This window comes from Hemicordylus capensis, chromosome 1 (genome assembly GCF_027244095.1).
Source record: "Hemicordylus capensis ecotype Gifberg chromosome 1, rHemCap1.1.pri, whole genome shotgun sequence".
NCBI classification, from domain to species: Eukaryota; Metazoa; Chordata; class Lepidosauria; order Squamata; family Cordylidae; genus Hemicordylus; species Hemicordylus capensis.
The window spans coordinates 453,533,145-453,550,070 of NC_069657.1; the positions used below are offsets into that span (position 1 = coordinate 453,533,145).

At 49.2% G+C, this 16,926-nt stretch overlaps 1 protein-coding gene across 5 annotated transcripts in view; it reads left to right on the plus strand.

Moving 5' to 3' along the window:
• Window positions 1-16,926, plus strand: part of INTS9 (integrator complex subunit 9) — a 96,901-nt gene that overhangs the window by 57,081 nt on the left and 22,894 nt on the right. For all 5 annotated transcript variants that reach the window (XM_053249106.1, XM_053249104.1, XM_053249127.1 and 2 more), the window contains 3 exons: window positions 2,406-2,517; window positions 11,300-11,480; window positions 12,808-12,868. In XM_053249106.1, the coding sequence (XP_053105081.1) occupies window positions 2,406-2,517; window positions 11,300-11,480; window positions 12,808-12,868 (354 nt within the window). The remainder of the gene's footprint in view (window positions 1-2,405; window positions 2,518-11,299; window positions 11,481-12,807; window positions 12,869-16,926) is intronic.

Below are 16,926 nucleotides of genomic sequence, written 5' to 3' on the forward strand. Positions count from 1 at the left end.
GCAGCTTCTGAAGTTCAGCGCAATTCTTTTATGAAATCGGCCCTACCGCCCACCCCCATCATGGTCCTAGCCCATCCAGGTTCATTTAGGCAGTCTGGTGATGTCACTTGATCACATAGCCATTCAGACTGACAGAGTCAAGCACTGCCCTCACTCTGCATAGACTTCCTAACACCACCACATTGTCCCATCAGATTTGGCTTCATGATGGTGTCAGAAAGCCAAAGGAGGGGAATGCCCTTGCCTCTACTCTGAGTCAGGGCTACAGCTGTTTTTGGACTTCAGTTCCCAGAGTATATGGTGAGGGATAATGGAAGTTGTAGCCCAGCAGCCCCTCTCTAAGCAGATGCACATTTTTGTTGGGGATGGGAGCAAACTTTGCTGAAATGGGGACAGGCACACAAAGTTTTTCACAAAATATAACCACCATCCTATTTGAGTACAAGCCTAGTAAATCTTTGTTTATCTCTCTGTTTATTTCACTACCCTAAATATTTTGGTGTCCTCTGCAAATTTGGCCACCTCACCCCAACTTCTAGATCATTTATGAACATGTTAAAGAGCACTGGTCCCAGTACAGATCCCTGGGGGACCCCACTTCTTAATTCCCTCCATTTAGAGAACTCTCTGTTTATACCTACCCTCTGTTCCCTGTCCTTCGACCAGTTACCAATCCACGCATGAACCTGTCCCCTTATCCCATGACTGTTAAGTTTCCTCAAGAGTCTTTGATGAGGAACTTTGTCAAAAGCTTTTTGAAAGTCCAGGTATATTATGTCAACTCAATCACCTTGATCCACACACCTGTTGACACTCTCAAAGAACTCCAGAAGCCATCTCCACTCATTGTTGTGCAAGCACAATGCTTGCACAAGTGGATGGAGTGCGCGAGAGACTGAGCAAACACTCAGCTATGTGACCTTCTTACCTGGGTGCATCCTTGTCCATTGCCCTAGTGCAGCGTTGGTCCGAGTGTCTGCCAAGGAAAAGGGTATGGCTTCAAGCCGTGTTTGTGGACTTCCTGTAGGCATCTAGCACTCCACTGTCAGAAACAGTATGCTGGGTTAGATGATCTAATCTGGGAGGAGAGCTAGTCTTGTGGTAGCAAGCATGAACTGTCCCCTTTGCTAAGCAGGCTCTTTCCTGGTTTGCATTTGAATGGGAGACTACATGTGAGCACTGTGGGATATTCCCCTTAGGGGATGGGAAGAGCACTTGCATGCAGAAAGTCCCAAGTTCCCTCCCTGGTAGCATCTCCAGATAGGGCTGAGAGACTCCTGCCTGCAGTCTTGGCAATACACAGCTAGATGGACCAATGGTCTGACTCGATAGAAGACATCTTCCTATGTTCCTTTCTAACCCAGCATACTATTTCTGAGAGTGGGCAGATGGACTTTCCATCTGATCCAACAAGACTCTTCCTATATTCTCATGTTGTGTTCTGAAAGAAGCTCCAGTAAAACCAAAGTTCATGGGGTCTTTAAACAGTTGAAATGGGACGCTTGAGCAACCGTTCCTACAAGGACAGTTTGCCCCTATGCCCCTCAACACCAATGATTTAGAAAACTGACTCTTGGCTCAGAAAGCAGGACTTGAGTTGACTGATGGTGCCGGAGCGGGGCCGGGGGAGGAGGGGAGGGAGCAGTTCAGAAGGTTCTCTCAAAGTCTTCCAAAGTATCTTGTGTGCAGTGACCTAGGGAATCAATGCTCGCTCTCTCAACTCCATGGAAGATGAAATTATGGCTATTGAACACTGCATAATCGTGGCATATATTTTTCACAGGCAGATTCAATATTACTTTTATGGTCTTATTGGCATTTTCATATGACAAGTATTTCATTTTTTAATTTTTATCTTGCAAGCACATTCAGAGCTTTTTTTTCTGCTCACCTCACCAGGGGCTCTCAACCTTGGGCCCCCAGATTGTGTTGGACTACAACTCCCATCATTCCTAGTCACAATGGCTGAAGGGTTGAAGCATCCCGAATGGGAAGTGGAAATAATTGGTCAGAGCTGAGGAAGCTGCTGTAGAACTTTTTGGGCTCAAAAGGGCTCAGTTTCCTCCAAAAGAGGCCCCCGGTGCTGGGCAAAGCACAACTCTGCACAGTGAGAATGGACATCCCCACATGGTGCTGGGGGACTTGGCTTGGGCCGAAGCTCCACACGGGCCCAGTGAACAATTCATCAAGGAGCCACACGTAGGCTTGATGGGGGCCACCACTGGTCCCTGGACCTCAGGATGAAGCATGCCCTGCTCATGCTTCCAGATGGTGGTGCTTGCCGTAGCATCCAAACCCAGCCACGGTCAGTCTTAGGAGTCACAACAGGACACATAGGAGCAATGGCGACCCCTTAGCTGTGTACGGCCCACTGCTGGGCTAAAACTGATTCTGTTGTCTTTCAGCCTATGGACCAAGCATCGCTCAAAAACAGCGACGTCCTCATCCTGACCGGACTCACCCAGATCCCCACTGCCAATCCGGACGGCATGGTGGGGGAATTCTGCAGTAACCTCGGTAGGTGGCCCGTGTGGGGGGAGAGCTGTGGAGAGGAAGTGGAGAGCGATAAATCCTTCTCCCTCTCACATAACTCTAGAACCAGGGGTCATCCCATGGAATTGATTGCTGGGAAATTTAGGGCCAGCAGACGGAGGTACTTTTTCACACAACGCATAATCTTAAGTATGTAGTACTTAAACTTAAGAAACTTAAGGATGTAGTACACCGCTCTGGGCTCCTTGGAGGAAAAGCGGGATATAAAATGTAATAATAAATAAATAAATAAATAAATAAAATAATCAACTTGTGGAATTCCTGCCACGGGATGTGGTGATGGCCTCTAGTTTGGATGGTTTTAGACAAATTCACTGTGGTCAGATCTATCAACGGCTACTAGTCAGAGGGCTATAGGCCACCTCCAGCCTCAAAGGCAGGATGCCTCTGAGTACCAGTTGCAGGGGAGTCACAGCAGGAGAGAGGGCATGCCCTCACCTCTTGCCTGTGGGCTCCCCAGAGGCATCTGGTGGGCCACTGTGTGAAACAGGATGCTGGACTAGATGGGCTTTCTTGGGCCTGATCCAGCAGGGCTGTTCTTATGAGTTTTTCAACACACACACACACACACACACACACACACACACACACACAAACCCATTTTCAAAGCATAGCAAGAGGGGAGAAAATGGTCCTGTGTCCCAAAAGAGCTCACCATTTTAAAAGAAAGACAAAGGAGACACCAGCAAGAGTCCCCAGGAGAGACCCTCTGTTGGACTGAATAGGGGCAGTTGCTCTCCCCTGCTCAATGTGGGGGAACGCCCACTTTCATAGGTGCCTCTTTGCCTAGTGAACAGGGGTGACTCCCAAACTGTGTGCCACAAGAGAGCTTGTAGAAGGTTCCCCGTCCCCAAGGAGCTCACAGTCTTGAAGGGAATTCAAAGGAGGCACCTGCAACCACCACAGGAGGGAGGCCACGTGGAGCTGCATCGCTGCTACACAGAAGAGAACCCCCACTTTCAAAGGTGCCTCTTTGGCCCGTTTGCAGAGTTGCTCTTGCTTTATAATCTGACTCATAACCCCATGTGGGAAATAGCGCTGAGATTCCTGGAACCCAAGTAACTGCTTGACTCTCTCTCTCCTGCTGGCATAAAACTAGCAGTTCAGATTTTTTACGATGTGCCTTTGCCTCCCTCATTAATACAGTAAGTGCTTTTGAGAGAGGCAAGTTGTACCTTTTGGAAGGAGGAAAAAAACAGTCTTGGAATGGAAGTGGCATAATGAGATGGGATCGTCTGCTCTCGTTCGTTCGCTAAGTGGACGGCGTTGCTGCCAAAGCGTTCTGTTTTGACAAGGCTCTGTGCAAAGTCCCCAGTCTCTTTGTCTCTCCGCCAGTTTAAAATCTCCGCACACGCTTTGTTAACATTCTTCCTTCCCCTTCGCGGAAGCAGGGTCTACCATCTTATGGCCTTGGTCGCTAGCAGTCATTTGTGGCCACTCTGCTGACCCCTTGCCTCTCCCCCAGGGGCTCCTGCGGGGCAGGTTCTCATCTCTGACTTTGCATGGGGAACTCCCCCACCTCACCTCCTTTCAGACACAGGAGAGGTGCTGCATCTCGTCTCTGGCTCAAATGCTGAGGGAGGCACCAAAGTCATACTTCGCCTAGGGCGCCAGAATCCCTAGAGCTGGCCCTGATGGCCCAAAGCACTCTTAAGTCCGTATTGGATTGTGACCTACGTGCCGTATTTTTCAACTGATCTTGGGTAGCATCCATAGTGACCCTTAGTCCTTGGTCCAGAGCAACACTTTTTCTTCCAGGCGAAGGACAGCTATAGATGCTACCTAGTGTGTATGTGTGCTATTCCTTCCTTCCTTCCTTCCTTCATTCCTTCCTTCCTCCCTCCTAATGGCTTTTAAGTGTGATGCCTGATATCCAGGATCCAGATTGGATTCCTTTAGTTTAAATCATGGCTTTTGTTTGTCTAATTGTTTTTATAATGGAACCTTGTCCAATTTGCATATAGTAATTGTGTTCTCTGCCAATTGTTGTGCTTTTGGCTAAGTTGACATACTAGCCCTCCAGTTCCTTTGAACTGAATCTACGGAATCGCTGCAGTCTTTGTTTGGCTCACATATATCATAGAGAGGCATAGAAACAGCTGCTATTACAAATTTAGAATTAACTAGCAAATTAATTTTCACTGTTGGAAAAGCTGATAATCGTTGAGCTGTGCAATGCCATGAGTGTAAATGACACCATCTTCTGCCTTGCTTGAAGTGGGGCATGTGGGGCTGGTTCTCTGGAGGCAGTTTATTTTGTTTGCTTGTTTACTTACTTGCCAGATTTAGACACCGCTGTGATCAGAGGGCTTCAAAGCTGTACATAAAATAAGAGGAGACCCACCACAAGTTGAGAAAAACATCATGAGGAGAGCTGGTCTTGTGGTAGCAAGCATGACTTGTCCCCATAGCTAAGCAGGGTCTGCCCTGGTTGCATATGAATGGGAGACTTGATGTGTGAGCACTGTCAGAGATTCCCCTCAGGGGATGGAGCTGCTCTGGGAAGAGCAGAAGGTTTCAAGTTCCTTCCCTGGCAGCATCTCCAAGATAGGGCTGAGAGAGATTCCTGCCTGAAATCTTGGAGAAGCCGCTGCCAGTCTGTGAAGACAATACTGAGCTAGATAGACCAATGGTCTGACTCAGTATATGGCAGGTTCCTATGTTCCTATCCCCACGGTCCTATTTAATTCCATCCATAGCAACATCTAACTGCAATGATTTCAAGATAGTAGCCTTTGCAGGAATTAGCCAGATAGTACAGTCTTGTCCATTGATGCAGCCTCCAACATAAGTGAACTTTAATTATAACAGGTGACAGGCAGAAACCTCCAACATCCTGTAAAGCCTATCACTGTCCTTATCCAACCCCAGCACAGCATCCCTCCAGTGGCTGTTGCTGGTGTCTGCCTTGTGTGTCTTTTTAGACAGTGAGGCTTATGGGGACAGCCAACCATCTTCTCATTATTCACCCCACCCCACCCCGTGCAAACCACTTTGAGGACTTTTTTGTCGTTGTTGAAGTGCGGTATATAAGTAGTGGCAGTGGTAGTAGTAGTAGTGCTGGTTTGTTGATACTACTACTACTACAGGATTGTTGATACAATCCTGGTTTGTTAAAACCTGGAAATCCTGGTTTTAGGTTAGACTTGGGGTAGCCCAGTCAGATGATCTCAGGCCTTTTATATTTATACTAGTATTTTTTAGCCCGTTAAGATAATGGGCGCTAGTAGGGTTGTGCAGACATGGGCTGGTCCCGCCACTGCTGTTTCTCCTATTCCCTCGCCCAGGCTGGCCCCTTCCCCCTCCCTCTTGCCCTCCCCCCCTGCATTTTTCCCCCTTACGGCCCGCCGCTCCTCCTCCCGTCGGCAAGCAGTTCAGTTTGGAAGTGGCGGCGAAGCAGCAGCAGGAGGCGGCGGCGAATGGGTCCGATGCCGGCCGCGGTGGGCCCGCCACGCCATGCGGCCTGCCGTGGCCGCTGCCGCCGCTTGTCCCTCGTTGTGCCCAGCTGCCAGACTGCCACCGGTCCCCCCATTCCCACATTCTGCTCCTGGCATTGGGGACCACTGTGGGCTGGCCGTCCGCTGCTGGGCCGGCCCTGCAACCCCCAACCGTCGGCCCGCCGCCGCCATGGGCCCCACTCGCCGCCGTCATCACTTCCCCGTCGCGGCCGCTGCCGCTGCCATCGGGCCCTGTCACCCCACCACGGCCGGCATCGGCCCCAGTCACCGCCGCCTCTTGCTGCTGCATCGCCGCCGCTTCCAGGTATAGAGGTCCGGACTGGGACCCAACATGGCCGCCCGTGCCTGGGCGGCCGTATCTTTTTCGGCCGTTCTGCGCATGCGCTCCGCGCTTGCCCAGAACGGCCGAAAAAGACACGGCCGGCACAGCCGCACACACAGGGGTTTTATTATAGAGGATATTCTTGTAGCATAAATATAGCACAAAGGCATTTAAATCCAGTTCCATATTCTTGGTGTTGGTCTGTATGCATGCAGCTTAAATGGCTGGGAGGAGAGCTGGTCTAGTGGTAGCAGGCATTACGTGTCCCCTTAGCTAAGCAGGGTCCACCCTGGTTGCATATGAATGGGAGACTTCATGTGTGAGCACTGCAGGATATTCCCCTAAGGGATTGATGGAGCCGCTCTGGGAAGAGGAGAAAGTTCCAAGTTCCCTCCCTGGCAGCATCTCCAAGATAGGGCTGAGAGAGATGCCTGCCTGCAACCTGGGAGAAGCTGCCAGTCTGGGTAGACAATACTGAGCTAGATGGACCAAGGCTCCGACTCAGTATATGGCAGCTTCCTACATTCCTATGATCAGAGTAGTGGTGAGGAAGATGTAGGCTGGCTTGTTAGTGTCGGCAGACAGCAGTGCTGCAGTGGAGGGTGGATGAAACCCAACCGGCTGCGGGATTCAGCGGTGGCGAGCAGCAGTGCCCTTGTGGAGGAGGGAGGGAGGGTGGTTGAGAGGATCCACCCTGTTCGTTGGGAGTCCTGGCTCTGCCCAGCTGCCCTGGCTGCTGAGTCTCTAGGGTTGCCTTCTGGAGACTCTCCCTAGCCACCGGAAGGGTTCCGCGTCCCGGAGCAGCCCCGCCCACCTCGGCTAGCCATTGGCTCTCCTCAGCAGGAAGGGCTCTCGGACTTCCTGCTCAGGACGGGATGTTGCCTGGGCAACTGGCTCTAGCTCTGACTCTGGGCTTCTTCTCGGGTACCGACCTGGCTTCTGACTTGCCTCGACTTCTCGTCCCCACTCGACAGCAGCCTGCCCGGCACAGCCGCTGGCTTATGGGTGGTGGCAGAGTTTCTTGTTTGCCACTTGACTCCCTTTCCTGAGCGTCCTGCCCTCTCGCAGCGGCTGTTGTGGCAGAGCTCTGGCCTGGACTGTGGTGTGTTTTCTGGAGGCTCAATGTCCCGTGCGGATGGTCTTGCTCCCTGCCACGGACTTGGAAGCTCCTGCAGGAACCGTACACCTTAGATCAGAGGTGGCCAGCCTGTGGCTCTCCAGCCCTTTTTGGAATACAACTCCCATTATCCTCCACCACAGTTGTGGCAGGGGATGATGGGAGTTGTAGTCCAACAAGAGCAGGAGAGCTGGACACCCCTGTCTTAAGAGTAATGGAGCATTTTCCCACAGCTCCCCCTCCTACCACCAGGCCTCAACCGAGTAACAGGAGTTTTGTTTTGTTTTTCAATTGAGTTTGCAACCTTTTATTCTTGTATGGGGAGCTTCCTGTTTCATTTGCCATTCTGGTGCCACCGTTGCCAGGAACCTGACCTGTCAAATCTGCATAAGAGCGAAAGTACATTTTCACGCAGCGCATAATTAATCTATGGAAGTCTCCTCCATAACTTCGTGGAGGAGAGGTCTGCCATCGGCTGCTAGTCGGAAGGCTATAGGCCCCCTCCAGCCTCCAAGGCAGGATGCCTCTGAGTACCAGTTGCAGGGGAGCAACAGCAGCAGGAGAGAGGGCATGCCCTCAACTCCTGCCTGTGGCATCTAGGGGACTAGATGGGCCTTGGGCCTGATCCAGCAGGGTTCTTCTTTTGTTCTTATATTCTTATGATCTCCATGCATGAAGCTGACCTGTCAAAGCTCCCATAATCCCATTTCTCTCTCTCTCTCTCTCTCTCTCTCTCACACACACACACCCCACTTACTTTTTTGTTTTAAAAAGTGAGTACTTTATAGTTTGCTTTTTGCAGTCAAAATGCCTTTCACATCCTGGAACTCTGCTGCCCTCTTACGGAACAGGATGAAACTGCATTACAAAGGGCCCTGACGCACCTGATGAATTGGCGGCTGGTGTGCCCCCCAGAAGGCACACTTTCAGCATTTGTGTGAGCATGCAAGTAGGACCCCTTGCACACCAATGCCAGATGCACAGCTGATGGGAAGAAGGTGCAGTCCCACTTTCCTCTCTGTGAGTTCACCGGGGGGGGGGAGCACGTGCACAGCGGCGCACAGGGAGGGGAGAGCTGGCCTTGTGGTAGCAAACTTGAATGGTCCCCTTTGCAGGTTTGCATTTGGATGGGAGGATACATGTGAGAGCATTGAAATATATTCCCCTTAGAGGATGATGGAGCCGCTGCCAGTCTGTGTAGTGAATAGTGAGCTAGATAGACCAATGGTCTGACTCAGTAGAAGGCAGCTTCCTATGTCCCACGCACTCTTTCATGTGTTAAAGGAGGGGTTCTCAAACTTGGGTCCCCAGATGCTTCTGGACTACAACTCCCATCACCCCCAGCCACAATGACCTCTGATGATGGGAGTTGTAGTCCAGCGGCACCTTTGTATGATAAAGCCGTGCAATTTGTACACTTGTGGCTGGGGATGATGGGAGTTGTAGTTCAGCAACAGCTGGAGGGCCAAGTTTGCCCACCCCTACATTGGGAGGTGCAATGCTGCTTCTGCTGCTGCGAGGAATGTTTATATTTAGAGTTCCATTCAAAGTTTTCAAAGCCGTTTACATAGAAAAATAAGGTGGTTCCCTGCCCCAAAAGGGTTCCCAGTCTAAAATGCTTGAGACACTCTGTTCTTAAAGTCCCAGAGCTCTAAACCTGCCCCTGAACTGAGCCCAGGAGTAAATGTGTGTGTTGACGTGTTGACAGAAAGACGAGGTAGAAATACTGGAAATGAATAAATAAAAATAGGCTAGTGGCACAAGGCAGGTAAACCATTGCCGTAGTGGTTGTTAATTATTTTTATTTTATTTTATTTATTTAGCAAATTTATTGACTGCCTGACTGCCTTAGACTCGATGAGCATCCTGTAGTCTGTTTGGCAGGAACTGGGCTTTGTGCCTGTAAGAACTTGTGCCTTGTTTTCTAAGGAGATGACTTGAACATAGGAAGCTGCCATATACTGAGTCAGACCATTGGTTTATCTAGCTCAGTATTGTCTACACAGACTGGCAGTGGCTTCTCCAAGGTTGCAGGCAGGAATCTCTCTCAGCCCTATCTTGGAGATGCTGCCAGGGAGGGGACTTGGAACCTAGATGCTCTTCCCAGAGAGGCTCCACCGCTTAAGGGGGATATCTTCCAGTACTCACACTTCTAGTCTCCCCATTCATATGCAACCAGGGCAGACCCTGCTTAGCTAAGGGGACAAGTCATGCTTGCTACCACAAGACCAGCTCTCCTCTCTTTAAAACATTAATTTTAATTTAATTTAATTTAATTTAACTTGGTCCCGCTTTAAAACAAAACACCAGCAAGATTCCTTGTTTTTAATGTGCAGTCAATAAATGTCGCCCGGAAAGCTGCCGTACACATGTCCACGTAGTAAATCAAGGCAAAGTGCAGCCAGGGGTCTTGGGAACTGGAGTACAAGACACACTGAAAAGGTTAGCACAGTGTACTGTGGCAGTGAAAGAAGGGCACATACACTTACGAAATGCCAGGATACAAAATTCACAGGGTGTTCTCATCTGAAATTCTCTGTTCACTCTGCCCTAATAACAATAAAGGAAAGGAAGAGAAGGGGTAGAAGAGGACAGTTTCCACTGCAGTGCTCGGCATGTTTACCAAGTCCATAGGAAAATAGGAAGCTGCCATATACTGAGTCAGACCACTGGTCCATCTAGCTCAGTATCGTCTACCCAGACTGGCAGCGGCTTCTCCAAGGTTTCAGGCAGGAATCTCTCTCAGCCCGATCTTGGAGATGCTGCCAGGGAGGGAACTTGGAACCTGGATGCTCTTCCCCAGAGTGGCTTCATCCCCTGAGGGGAATCTCTTGCAGTGCTCACATGTGGTCTCCCATTCAAATGCAACCAGAGTGGACCCTGCTTAGCTAAGGGAACAATGCTTACAACCACAAGGCCAGCGCTCCTCTGGGCTCAGTGGCGCTTTCTTACTTCCTTGTGAATGGATTTATAACAGCACCATCTGTAAATCGGGCCCTCCATTTTCACCACTCAGCAGCAGGTGGTGAAAATGGGGTGGGGGGAGTGACTTATTAGTATTGGCTTCCACTTCTTGATGGCTGGTGGCCACTATCCCAGGAATGACACTCGATGCTGACATCCTGATGAAGGAAGCACTTATGCAGCACCCGCGGCTGCGCTGGGGCGATTTTGGACCATCTCTCCTTCCTCCTGAAGCCCTCTCTGGCTACCCAAAACATGTCCCTGAGGATACGTGCTGCATGTTCGCTGGATGAATGCTTTTGTAGTCTGCATGTCACTCACTGCTGTGATACAGTGTCATTCCTGGGGCAGTTGGGGGGAGGGGGCAGGGTCACTGCTGGGAGGATGCAGGAAGTTTCACTCCTCGCCCCTGAAAATGCAAACGTGGTGAGCCCTCCCCCTGCCCTTTCTCATAAATCGAGTCAAAAGTTCTCGTAAGAAAACCTTCAGCTCAGCTTCTAGTTTAGATGGCAGCTTGAAACTATTAGGGAAGTGGAGCATCTTCTCAGTGACCAAAGGGGTGAGAACATCGCTAAGGGGAAGGGGAAATAACATATTTGTGGGGTTTTTTGTATTTATAACCTGCTCTTCCATACAAATTGTTATGAAAGCAACTCACCGAGATATGCCAGTACATCAAATCACAACAAACAATACTGAAACCATCTTCAAAAGGCATCACGGTAAAACTGGGGAGGAAAAGACGGAAAAGTAGAGCAGTAACACACAGCCATCAGCCAGGGTTAGATGAAACTTGGCCTGTGCCCTTGTAAGCAATTCTGGTGTTCGTCTTGCCTTTTCTCCCCGCCGCCACCTTTTAAAAACATGGCTTTTCTCTTTGTTAAGCGATGACAGTTCGAAATGGAGGAAATGTCCTGGTCCCCTGTTACCCCTCCGGAGTGATCTACGACCTTCTGGAGTGTCTGTATCAATATATCGACTCGGCAGGGCTCTCCAACGTCCCCTTCTACTTCATCTCCCCGGTTGCAAACAGCTCGCTCGAATTTTCCCAGATCTTTGCCGAATGGTAGGTACCGATGGGCTCTGTTGGGGGGGGCGAGGGGGAGTTCCAAGCCGTAGCCGGGTGGTCACCTCCAGCGCAAGAAGCAGCATTGCGAGGTTGAGCCTCACTCTTCATTCCCGAACGCCATGGTGATCATTCTGCCGTGCGCACCTATTCTGTGATGCATACATGCACATCAGGTTAGTGGTCCTTTGTGCTGGCACATAGGCGCACCACCTAGCATGTGAGGTGGGCACTCCATACTGAAGCATAAGCCCCAGTTTATGTGTGTTCCCTTTGTTTTTTGAGCCAGACAATTGTAGAATTCTGTCTTCCATGCATATGGGCCTTGGCAACGTGTCATGTTGTGTGGTGCAGGGAAAGGATTACTGTGTGCGCCACCAGCAGGCCCAGAGGTTGGCCAGGAAATGCATGAACCGGAGTAGCCACAGCCCTTGACAGTTTTCTTTATATACTTTGAGCCAACTAATCTGACAAAATCCCCGTTTCGACCTGAGATTTCTCGCTATTTCCTTTCCCCATGCGTGTAAAGGTGAACAGGTCCTTTGCTATTTATTTTGTCTATACAAAAATGTTTACCCTGCTCCATCCGCCAGAATTTTAGTCAGTGATAAAAGCAATGAAAAAGTTTGATGCCTACCTGGGGTTGAGCTGAAATATCTCTTCCCACTTTGCTGCTCAATTTGCAGGTGGCAAATGGGGCATTTTGGCAAGTTGTGGGGGCGGGGGCGCGGGGGCGGACTTCACCAGCCTTGACTGCACTCCTGCTGGTGGCTAGCAACCACCATCCTCTTCCTCCTCACAATCCCCCTAGGAAATAACATTTCATGATGAAGTAGCTTCATTCCCAGTGGAATTGTGGGTCTAAATGTGAAGGTGACTGCCCCGGCATTTTGGTGGGTGCTGTAAAAGAGAGTGAAAGTCTACAACTCCCTTCAAGACTCCGACTCCCTTCAGCCATTGTGGCCAGGGATTATGGGAGTTGTAGTCCAACAACGCCTGGAGACCCAAGTTTGAGAACCCTGTTTTAAGGCTTTAGGGGTTGGCCAACACTTTGAGTTGGGTCCAGAAACAGAACGGAAGCCAGTAGAGGCTGTGCAGGATTGGATTCACGGGCTCCAGAAAGTGGCCCCGACCGCCTCCCCCAGCAGCAGCATTTTGCACCAGCTGACGTTTCCAAAAGAGGCAGAATCTGTCAGAATAGTTGCTGGTTGCTGCCCTAGAACTTATTTGCTTGGCTGCAGAATTGAAGCCGTAGGTGGCAGCAGCTCACCGCGATGCCTGCTCATGCAAGCTTGCAATCCCCGTTTTGTGTGTGTTCTCTCCACAGGCTGTGTCATAATAAGCAATCCAAAGTATACCTGCCGGAGCCACCCTTCCCTCATGCCGAGGTAAGAGAAGAATCCTGATTGCATGTCTCCATGTTGTTCCCTCAGAATTAACAAGGACCCCGGAAGCTGCCGTTTACTGAGTCAGGCCCTTGGTCCGTTTAGCCCAGGATGATCTACTCTGGCTAGCAGCAGCTTTCCAGAGTCAAGACTGTTTCCCTGGCTTGTCAGCTGAAGTCCTTTTAACGCAAGATACCAGCCTGGGATGGAGCCTGGAAGTGGGGCCGTGGATCCTCTGAGAAAGAGTAAACGGCCAGATTTGTGCCAGAGGTGGATAATACATTTTATCAGTACATAAGGTGTGTGTGTGTGTGTGTGTGTGTGTGTTTCAAATATATATTTAAAAACGTATCAACCAAGACTTTTTTGCTGTGTTAAACATGACATACCAAAAAGTCCTGATTGATATTTTTTTAATATGCATTTTAACCATATCTCTGTGTGTGTGTGTGTGTGTGTGTGTGTGTGTGTGTGTGTGTGTGTGTGTGATTTATTTACTGTACTGGTAAAACTTATTACCCACCACTGGCTCAAATACGGCTTTCAAGGTGCCATTCTCTCCCCCTCCCGGCAGCTCACTCGCGAACTCTTGCGAGAGCTGCCACACATGGGGTTAGCGACGGGTCCGTCTTAGAGAATTATATAGAGAGATAGAGATAAATCAGCAGAGCCGGAGGGCATCCTCAGTGGCCAATGAACTTGCCCAGGACTGAGGACCGGCCTCCGCTCCTTCCTGCCACCGCCCCCTTTCCAGCATCTGAGAGGTCACCAAGAACAGTCCCTGCATCTCAAGGCCCAGCTCTGCAACTTCAAAGGACTAGCACCGTGCTCTCCCTTCCCTTTTGAGGTCAGCTGAGATTTTCAGCAGGCTGAACGCTGCGACCAGTACCAAACCTTGTGCTTACACAGAAGTGAGTTGGCTCTGACACACCCCAAAGTGGAAGGGGGCTCCGTTGTTGGAGCTCCCGGGCTCTGTGCTGAATTTTTCCAAAGATGCCTTCAGCAGCTTTCAGTGGGCTAAACCCAGAACTTCATTATTGTTTGAGGTTTTGGTTTTGGTTTTTGCCGTCTCCTTGTGGCTCAGGTGGGAGTTACTTTTTTGAATTACGAAACACTGGCATCCTTCAGCTGTGTGGCCTTCTGCCTTCATCTGCCGTCTTCTGCCCACTGCCTCCAAAGCAATCAGTACCAGCAGACACATGACCCGGTGAACCATGCAGGCAGAAGCACAAGGTTGTTTTTGCTCAGGGCAGGCTGAGGAGGCAGCGGCCAGGAAGACAATGCATGCCGCATCTGCTGCCAGATCGATTTTCAGACTGAGCTTGGAATTCCTGGGGTCACAGGCCCACGCACAGTGGATTGCCGTATATCTCAGCCTTGCCAAACACAGTCTACATAGATTTATCCAATTTACAGCCTTGCTGATTGACCTCCTCAATTGCTGCTTCTCTCTTTTAAAGGGAAACAGAGCCATTTGGGGCCACCATTGTTTTTACGCTTCAATTTCAGTGCGAAATAGGTTTTGCCTTCTCTGGTCCCTGGAGCTTTTGGTCAATAAAGAATCTTCCCACTGCAGAGAAATGCCCTTGAAGTTGTGTTTTGTCTTCTCATAAATGACTTTTTTTAAGGTCCAGTTTCAACAGCATGTATGTATGCATTTCAAAAACTGATACCCTGCTTTTCTACATAAATAGATGTTCAAGGTAGCTTACCTCAAAATATATAGAGTATCAGCCCAATTAAAAAATCATAAAGCAACCAGGAAATAACCATTAGCAGCAGGTAATCAAAAGGCAGTCCCAAATTACAATCTGCCAAAGGCCAATTGTGAAAAGAATAGCTTTAATATGGCACCTAAAATAAATCAATGAAGGCTCCTGGTGATCATCCCTGGGGAGAGCGTTCCCCAGTCGAGGGGCCATAACAGAGAAGACCCTGTCCACAGCTGACACCTGCCTTCCCACTCAGAGGAAAAGATGCATGGAGCAGAACTCCTGAAGATGTCCTTATCAAACCGATGTGTTCCTAATAGAGAAGGTGGTCATTCAGATACTCCAGTTCTGGATCACTGAAGGTGTTATAGGTCAAAACCAGCACTTTGAATTAGAGTTCTTTGGATTCTGGATGCTTGAGTGTTAGAAATGTGTTTACTTATTACCTTTATTTCCTAGATGAGTGTTTAGAAATATGTATACAGAGAAAACTTGATTTTCTGGACCCGGATATTCGGGATTTCTGATTTTCCGGACAGCGTTCACAGAACCAGAAGTTTGGTCATTTTTATTCCTCATTCTGCTCTTGACACTGTCCCACACATATGTTGTATGCCTTCATGCAGAAAATTTGTTTTTCCTGTCCCAAAGAGTGTTTTGTGTTGGTAGTGTACACACTTCTTCATTATCCACTGCCTTCCATGTCCCAAAAGCTGCATATTTAATGTTGAGCAAAATTATTTTAACTTATTTTAACAACTTTTGTGGCCATGTGTTTTTTGCCTTGGTTTTCTGGAAGATCACCTCATCCAAACTGACCTTCCCCCCAATTAGTCCAGAACATCAAGATTTCTCTGTATATGGTGTAAGAAACAGAATGGAAGTTGTGTGATTCTCATTGATTCCAAGCAAACAGTGCTCAAGAAGACCCTGGACCTGGACCAGGAAACTTAGGGTCTGAGACTTTCTAGCCTGATGAACTTGCTGGAACTGTGTGTCCTCAAGCTGCAGAGCCCTCTGCAGGCACAGGAGGGTATAGGAATGTGTAGCATCAGTGCCTGCTATTGGTAGGCAGTATGAAGCCTCTGGATTGGCTAGACCTCGTTTCAGTGTCAAGGACCCATCCTTCCATCCTTCCCTTGTCTAGAGCAGGGATTCTCAAAGTTGGGTCCCCAGAGGTTATTGGACTTCAACTCCCATAATCTCTCAGCCTTCTCTTGGAGATGCCACAGATCGTTCTGCATGCAGTCATGCAGGTGCTATTCCCAGAGTGGCCACATCTTCTAAGGGGAATTCTCTTCCAGTGCCCTCACATGTAGTCTCCCATTCAAATGCAAATCAGGGCAGACCCTGCTTTGCAAAGAGGACAATCCAATCTTGCTACCACAAGACCAGCTCTCCTCCCTTATCATCCAGATCATCAGTGTTCCACTTTATCATGAATCTTTGAGTGATTTTGTGTGTTTTCTGCAGTCTTATGATCGTGTTGCCTAAGCATAGAATTGAGCAGAGGACGCAGAATCTAAGGGCTGGGAATTCTGCACCCTATGCTGAGTTCCATGCAGAGGCAACACAATTCTAAGATTCTAAAAATAAAACAAATACCGTTTTTATTTTTCAAATAAAAATTAATGAGTAAGTTTCTTCTGGGATAGGTAATGATAGAACCAACAGCAGGGTGAATAAAGACTCGGAGTCCAGATTAGGCCATCCCTTGGTAGAAGAGTAATAATAAAAGCCAGTTGTAGAAATGTCACTCTTTTCTTACTAATCCCCAGGTGAATCCAGCTGCCTTCACAGCATCTCGTAAACTCCTTTTGCCTTGTCGGGGACAATGCCCACAGGCACCACTGACACGAAAGTCCCGTCACGTTTCCTGCTTTGTAGCGCGGCTCAGAAATTTCAAGAGATCCTTGCTGATCTGCCTCCCCTTCCCTCCATCTCCGGAGCGAAAAGCCACATCACTTCTCCATAATCCTTCTCCAGCGTCTTGTCTGTTGAGCTGCTGAGCCACCAGCCCTGCTTGTTGCTGGAGGCATCACTTTGGTGCTAAGAAGGGCCCTCCGGCTGTGCCGGTCAGAAATCATGACCAGGCTTAATTACAGGAGCCTTTGGGAAGCTGAGTGCTTATGCGCTTCCAGAATGCGCCATGTACTTCGTGGAAGCTCTGCTTTAGAATGCTGAGTAGGGGTTATTAGGGTCTCCCCCCTCTTTGCATGTAGGTGAGCTCCAGCTGGTCAATGTCAGACAGAAGCTCTGTCTGCACATTATGTTCAACACAACTACAATCTCTGTATCGTGTGCGCATGTGCAGATCTGTATGTACATGCATGCAGTTATTCAGACATC